Genomic DNA, 7,495 nt, shown 5'->3' on the forward strand with positions numbered 1-7,495 from the left:
AAATAAAAAAATTTAAATAATAAAAAATTGTAGAGGTAACTTCAAGTCATACACTGTCACTTTCAGCTGATTTCTGTTTTGATTTTGACATTGTTATTGTTATTTATGGCTGTGGATAGTCGAATAATTTATGGGTATAACAAGTATTAATCTAAAATTTACTTTAAAATGAACGAAACGGAAGGTAGCTTGTGGTGCTATTTACCGTATCCTGCTTTGTACAAAATATTTCAGCATCTTACTTACAAAGATTTAATAGCTGCTGGTGAGGTTTGTAAATTGTGGTTTGAGGCTAGTAGGAATGACTTGTTATGGAGAGACCTATTTTACAAGAGCTTTTTAGTTGACAAATCAGTACCAGTTGTAGCAGGTATGTTAGTGATATTTTTATTCAAATTTATTTCAATTTCTGCAATTTTAGGTAAAACGTGGTATGAAGAATTTAAAAGGCTTTGTTATAAGATTCCTGTTGTTCAAACAGAAACATTAACAGAACATAATCATCAAGTATTGCATGTTAGTTTTTCTCACAATGGGCGTTATTTTGCAACTTGCTCTAAAGATGGATATGTCACTGTAAGTAATTTGAATATATGTTAATATCTAAAAAAGTCCCGATTTATTTGGTACATGAACGGATAAGATGTTATTTTTTATTTAGAAACATTGTATTGTTATGTCATATTTATAGGTTTGGCATTCAAATTATCCAGCAACAGTTAAATATAGCATGAATATGAAACAATTTAAATGGAAATATACTCAGTATTCTCAATTCAATGAAACTGATACACTACTTTTAGTGTCAGGGGTTCATTTTGGGACCACCCATAGTACATCTGGTGAAATAGCTGTTTTCAATTTGGGTATAACTAGTCAATTTGAAAGTAATTCTTAATAAAAAATAAAATGCTATATTGTTTTAGATGGTTTTAAATTGCAGTGTAGAGTGGTTAATAAGCCTTATGATATATTTGGAACTTGGTATAGTGATCAGTACTTACTTTCAGGAGATTTGTTGTGGCTAGCTCATTTAGTGAGCAGTTCTCATTTATGGTTAACCAGAGCAACACAAGAAACAGATTCAGAATTGGTAAATATGTTTTAAATAATATGTATTTTTATTTTTTTAATATATGCAATTTTATTTCAGACTCCAATAACTCACTGTTTGTTCAGATTTTATAACAGAAATGCAAGTTCTATTAGAGCAATCATGGTAGCAAATTGTCTTTCTAGTGCAGAAAATGTTAGCCTAGATGAAGGTGAGTATGCCGGAGTGCCTGTGGATCAAGGAGTTATATTTGAACATGGTAACCCTGTTAGTCATAGGGATATGAGCAATGTCCCTACTTGTAGTAAGTCAGGTAATAGTGCGTAAATATATATATATATATATGACCATATACTTAAAACTATTCTTTTTGTAGTATTTGATGAGATGCCTATTTTAAATCCCATGAGAGTTAATAATGATTTTGCAAACCCTATTTGGTATAATTCAGACTATCGCAGAGTTGAATTTGAGCAAAGTGAACAGGCTGGGGATGATAGTGATTATGAGATGGATCAAGATGACAATAACAAAGATGAAGGCTTTGATGATGATGATCATTCAACATCCAGTGATGAGACAGATTCTTTGCATGACAAATATTTAATTTTCACCACCGGAAATAAAACATACACCCCTCATCAAATAGGTAACACCGTTTCTAAGATAGTCATTTTTAATAAGAGAAAATATAAGTGCTGTTTTAGGCTTTAAAAGGATTAAACCCTTTGTTTTTCCCAAAAAGATGGATCCAGGTCCCTCTTTAAAAGAAAGGTTAGTTCTGTTAGAACAACGCAAAGAGCAAATGAGATCTGGTAGCCCACCTTTGAGTTCTGCCTGGCTGGAAAAAAATGCTGAAAAATTTGATAAACCAGATCATCTTATCGATCTACACGGACATATTGTTGGTATGGGATTGAGCCCCGATCATAGGTATAATAAAAAAAACTGTTATTGGTTAATTAAATATAATTTTCTATTTTTGTCGCTTATAGATATTTGTATGTAAACAGCCGATCTTGGCCAGAAAACTATGTTATTACAAATCCACTAGACCCACCACCAATTGCTCAAGAAATTGATATTCACGTTATCGATTTGGTGACATTTAAGCAAGTTGGAACCATGTTAAGGGCTCACAAAGCTTACACACCTAATAACGAATGTTTCTTCATATTTCTTGATGTATGCAATGAATATGTAGCAAGGTAAATTATGTTTATTTTGTTGTTATCTAGTAATTTCAAAAACAAAATTACAGTGGGGCCGAAGACAATCATGGATACCTTTGGGATAGACACTATGGGGTATGCCTTGCTAAATTCCCTCATCACGATGTCGTTAATTCCGTTGCCTTCAACCCAAAAGATCCCGAAATGCTGGTAACCACCTCAGATGATTTCAAAATTAAAATTTGGAGGTCAAGATCTAAAGTGAGAGAATTACGATTGGATGTTAATAAAATAGAAGTGGGAGTCGAATTGAGAAAAGAAGCAAAAAAGACTAGGAGTTATAGGGGTGAAGGTAGTTCATATTCGCAGTACAGATCTAGGTAATGAATGGGCTCAGTACCACCATGGAGCATATACATCTTTTTATCAACCATGTTTTATTTATTGTTATTAATCATTTTACATACAAAGCTGTCTTGAGTGTTTATATACAACTTTATTTGAATCTCATTATGCTAAAATTATAAGTATATGTATACTTTATATATAGCAATGGGATTATTGTCGCTCGGTTTGTTAATTTTCATTAGAGTTCTTAGTTCTTACACACATATATAAATACTCAATCGAAAATAGGAATACTTTTGCTTTTCAGTTAGTAGTAATGCAATTTGTGTTTTGTGTTCTCTGAGTAATATTATGCAAAGTGCAGCTACGGGATTGTTTTAGTTTGGCAATAAGGAAAAGAAGTCAAGGACGAGTTGCAATGTAATATACACGTGTAAGCATGGTTTTAGACTGCTTCATATAATTTATATTAATACGTAAGGTATATAGGTGGGATTTATAGAAATACATATATCGCAATAACTGTTATATGTATAATTTTCGTTTTGTGTTGCAGCTTTATTTCTTACCGTATTTTGTCGTTAGTCGCATACATTCACAATATACTTTATTTTATTTAAAATATATTGTAGTTCGTTTGAAGTTTTTATCAGAGATCATTATTGTGCATATCTATATACTAATATTGACAAATATTTTTTGTTCAATAAATTATTGTGATCTTTATTGTTTCATTTTAATGTCCAATTCACCTCTTTTTCAGGTTTCATACCTTTCTATTTGATCTTCACTAATCACAGCCGACGTATCAATATATGTATATTCTCTCCTTAGCTCATATACTTAAGATGTGAAAAGAAATGTTCAAAAGAAAACATCCATATACCTAAAAGTTCGATCGAGTATATGCCAGTTGGTAATTATAGTTGAAATGTGAATCTAGGGAGGCCTTGTATTGATTTGACATATCTGACAAAAAGTTTAAAAAGATTAGATTTGAAAACGAAGATCAATTCATTCTTAACACTAGTCGTATGTATTAAGATCTTGAATATTTTTTTGTGAGAACATTAAAAACATAGTTTATTGCTAGTCTTGGTGCTTTTGAAAGTCTTTGATTAAAAAACGACCAATTTTGAAACTCTTCGTAAAAATGACAATTCACAGTCAAGAAAATGGACCAGATTAATTTAAAAAAAGTAGCAGTAAGGTCCTGTCCCCAGAAGCATGAATTCTCATGTGAAAAACCTGAAATCGGCAAGTACAAAGATGTATTGCGAGATGTACACAGCGAGCGAGGTAGATATGACTTGTTTTTAACTATTAAACAACCGTTTCAGTTTCATTTCTATTTTAACAAAACACTGCTTCCATGCAGTAGATTACTCTGTCATTACTGCATAGATTACATTGCCCATTATGGCTTTATTCAATATATAGTAGATTGCTAGATACATTCGCAGAAATAAAAAACAATAGTGTTATTCTGTTTTTTAATGTCAGTAATTCTTGTTGTTCTTGATAAAAACAGGTTTTAGATCGCATTTTTAAAGTTGTAGGTGGTGTTCCTTGAGCTTAGTAAATAATTTAGTAGGGTGCTATAATTATTTTTCTGTCACAAATAAAATAGCCTATTACTTATATACCCTTTATTATATCAATATGCATCATTAATACTGACATTTATTTTACACTGATATATTTTTTGCCATTCAAAGTCAAACACTTGAAAACAATCAAGTTATAGAGGGGGCAATCTTAAGAATAAAAAATTGTATATTTTTTAGCTTAACGGGTCAATCAATAACGAATTAATAAATAAATTTGCTTACTAAAGAAACAAACATAATTTTATACAGACGAGAGAATGTGATATGGCTTTTATTCTTGAGAATGTTGTGCTGGTTCGCCTGAATTTGAAATAGGCGGATCCCCTTCTGTTGTTTCAGTCACAGTCGAACCTCCAGGTGAGGGCACTGTTTGTACGGTGCTTTTCTTTTCTACGTGACCTTGGCAATGTTCACATTCATCATCTGATGAATCTGAGGAACTTTCATCGAATTTCCGGGGTTTATTGTAAATACAACAACCTGATGAATATGATGAAGAATTTATTAATATTTCATTTAGAGTTATTTCCATTGTATAGATCAATTAAATTATTATTGTAATACATCAATGGTATTTATAATACTCACATTTTGACTTCTTCTTTCCCAAATGTTCGTTATCTACAGTTTCAGTGCTCCATTGTACTTTTCTATCAGTTTTAGGCTTTTTTAATTTAACAGTTACTCTAGGAACTGCATGATCCTAAAAATGAAATCAGTCAATTTAAAAAAATAAGCAAAATACTGATATATAATTATTGTAATAATTTAATTATGTCTTGGCTTAATGTTACAAATAATATGTGAAGGTTAGATTTGGTAAATATGAAAACAAAACACAATTTCTATATTTTATCTCATAACACTATATATATTTCATCAACATGTTAAACAAACAGTAGATAAAACTAATATTTCAAAGATTATTACATTACCACTGTAGTAAAACAATGACTTGTTTGTTTCAAGCAATAATTTTCTTAGCTTTCAATTTATTCACTTGTTCATTATTGTATTTTAATATATTTTTTAAAACATCATCAGTGTGTTGACCTAAAACTGGTGGTGCACTTCTAATTTCATTTCCACCTGCACTATATCTTACTGGGGGTCCAACAACCTTTACTGTCCCTGTTAATGGATGATCTAGAGTTTTTACCAAGTTGATATGTTGCACATGTGGGTCATTAAATGCATTTTTAAGATTATTAACAGGCCCATTTGGAAAAGAACAATTGCTAAATATGGAATTCCATTCCTCATTTGTTTTATTTTTCATTGCATTGCTAATGATGTCAATGAGCTCTACACGATTTTGTACCCGGTTTTTGTTGTTTACAAATTTTGGGTTTTCAGTTAAGCTATTTAACTTTAATTTCGCACATAATTCCACAAATTGTTTATCCGATCCAGTGCCTATTGTATAATAACCATCTTTGGTTGGAAATGCTTGATATGGCACAATACTTTCATGAGCTGTACCCCATCTGGTTGCTTCTTTACCTGCATTCAGATAATTTGAGCCTATATTAATTAAGGTTGATAGTTGTGTTGACAACAGGTCACAGTCAATTTTTTGTCCTTCTCCTGTCTTTGCTCTTTTTATTAAAGCAGCCATAATAGCTCCATGAGCATACAGACCTACAACCTTTTTCTATTAAGTATTCATAATTTTTATGACAGTATTACCTGTAGCAATATCGATCAGAGCTACTCCAACTTTGCAAGGTTCCCCATCTCTTGGTCCTGTTATATGTACTAAGCCACCAATTGAAGCAGCTATAACATCATATCCAGGTCTCCTGCTATAAGGTCCTTCAGGACCAAATCCAGTAATAGAACAGTATATTAAATGAGGAGCTACTTTCTTAAAATCATCATATCCCAACTGAAGGCTATCTAACTTCCCAGGGACATAATTCTCCACCAAAACATCAGACGATTTAGCCAAATTATAAAGAATATCCCTACCTTCATTTGACTGAATATTTACACATATGCTTTTTTTATTTCTATTGAATGTCACGAAATAACAGGATTCTTTAGTATCACCTATAAAAGGTGGTCCCCACAATCTTGATTCATCTCCTGCTCCAGGTTTTTCTACTTTTATTATTTCAGCTCCTAAATCTCCTAGAACCATCGTACAATAAGGACCAGCAACAATCCTTGTAAGATCCAATACCCGAATTCCTTCCAAAGGTGAATTTGTTAAATATGTGCTAGATGTATGTAATATTCTTTCTTTCATTTTTTCAACTTTTCTTGCCGAATGTACATTTCGAAAAATATTTAAGTTTGTTAAACGAAACATTGTTGAATTAGAAATGCGTCTATGCGAGATATATATTATCACATTCAAAATTAAATATAAGATTACCTGCTCATCTGTGGTTTCGACCAAGGTCACCGTTGTAGTTGAAGATTCAGGGTGTTGGGGGGATGGCACTGAGTCCGACATTTCACCTATATTAACTATAACTCAATACTGATGTATTATCTTTTATATTGGCACGTTTATTTAATCACATATAAAATTAAGTTCGATTAGATAAAATAATCATATTCTTGATTCAAAATAATGGTTTTCTGTCTTTCTTTCTGACATAGACACAAAACATATGATACGATTTCTTCTTTGTATATCGGGCAGAACCTACCTCGTATACATGATTTATTTGAAAACTTATTTTTCTTTAATGATCATTATTTAATTCGTAATATATTTCTGGAATTTCGTATATTCTTAAAAATTTAAACTCTAGTAAAAGTCTACCTAATAGTATGCAACCAGTTATAAAATAATATTACTGGTTGCCTAACTGCAGGAATGTTTAATGAAATTAAATTCAAATAATATTTTATAATTATAAAAAACTACTCACAGATATTAAAATTTTTTGTCAATAATTAAACATAAAACAAATAGTTGTGTACAAGAAGTTTAAAATACAGTAATGAGAGCGAATAATATAGCAGGTTAATAAAAAGCAAATTACAATTACTCAGAAGGTTGGGATAATGAGAAAACAAGTGCATATAATTGTTGTTGTATTGAATTTAATGAGAACGTTTTTGTTAAATTATTTTCAATTGTGGTAAAAACAAATAACTTAGGTTCATTTAATAAATACTGAATAAATATGTTTATATTTTGATTAAAAAGTAATAATAAAATTGGCTTGGTGGTAAATTCATAGGAATATGGACTGTTTAGTATGTTGGCAAAGGTAAACTTTTTCATTTTCATTAATGGTAGTCTCTCCTTTTGTTTTAATGATTTTTATTTATTTGCGGATTTTTTATGAAAT

General features: G+C 30.8%; 2 protein-coding genes across 3 annotated transcripts; one reads left to right on the forward strand and one right to left on the reverse strand.

Moving 5' to 3' along the window:
* The first annotated feature begins 58 nt into the window (after nucleotides 1-58).
* Nucleotides 59-3,302, forward strand: Fbw5 (F-box and WD repeat domain containing 5). The gene is made up of 9 exons (XM_076414357.1): nucleotides 59-370; nucleotides 422-576; nucleotides 692-866; nucleotides 927-1,093; nucleotides 1,154-1,367; nucleotides 1,431-1,703; nucleotides 1,762-1,987; nucleotides 2,050-2,262; nucleotides 2,316-3,302. The coding sequence occupies exons 1-9, from the start codon at nucleotides 169-171 to the stop codon at nucleotides 2,608-2,610; spliced, it is 1,920 nt and encodes a 639-aa protein (XP_076270472.1). The 5' UTR covers nucleotides 59-168; the 3' UTR covers nucleotides 2,611-3,302.
* Nucleotides 3,303-4,208: 906 nt separating this feature from the next.
* Nucleotides 4,209-6,954, reverse strand: LOC143202800 (succinyl-CoA:glutarate CoA-transferase). Of its 2 annotated transcripts, XM_076414607.1 has the most exons (4): nucleotides 6,845-6,954; nucleotides 5,874-6,659; nucleotides 4,773-5,825; nucleotides 4,209-4,664 (listed from the first exon to the last, which is right to left on the reverse strand). In XM_076414607.1, exons 2-3 carry the CDS (start codon nucleotides 6,643-6,645, stop codon nucleotides 5,149-5,151), a joined length of 1,449 nt encoding a protein of 482 aa, XP_076270722.1. In that variant the 5' UTR covers nucleotides 6,646-6,659; nucleotides 6,845-6,954; the 3' UTR covers nucleotides 4,209-4,664; nucleotides 4,773-5,148. The 2 variants fall into 2 exon arrangements, with proteins under 2 accessions (XP_076270722.1, XP_076270721.1); XM_076414606.1 differs by lacking the exon at nucleotides 6,845-6,954 and having other exon boundaries at nucleotides 5,874-6,790.
* Between the last annotated feature and the right edge of the window lie 541 nt (nucleotides 6,955-7,495).

The sequence above is a fragment of the Rhynchophorus ferrugineus genome, unplaced genomic scaffold, assembly GCF_030347505.1.
Source record: "Rhynchophorus ferrugineus isolate W39M unplaced genomic scaffold, kcgeb_rfMv2 rfM9, whole genome shotgun sequence".
In the NCBI taxonomy this organism is placed as follows: Eukaryota; Metazoa; Arthropoda; class Insecta; order Coleoptera; family Curculionidae; genus Rhynchophorus; species Rhynchophorus ferrugineus.

What these genes read in the sequence shown, in the direction of transcription:
- LOC143202800 (XM_076414607.1), bottom strand. Translation starts at nt 6,645, where the DNA reads ATGTCGGACTCAGTGCCATCCCCCCAACACCCTGAATCTTCAACTACA. An exon ending in TCTGATCGATATTGCTACAG is followed by an intron (nt 5,826 to 5,873) that starts GTAATACTGTCA and finishes AAAAGGTTGTAG; the next exon opens with GTCTGTATGCTCATGGAGCT.
- Fbw5 (XM_076414357.1), top strand. Translation starts at nt 169, where the DNA reads ATGAACGAAACGGAAGGTAGCTTGTGGTGCTATTTACCGTATCCTGCT. An exon ending in CCCTACTTGTAGTAAGTCAG is followed by an intron (nt 1,368 to 1,430) that starts GTAATAGTGCGT and finishes TTCTTTTTGTAG; the next exon opens with TATTTGATGAGATGCCTATT. An exon ending in TGCAATGAATATGTAGCAAG is followed by an intron (nt 2,263 to 2,315) that starts GTAAATTATGTT and finishes ACAAAATTACAG; the next exon opens with TGGGGCCGAAGACAATCATG.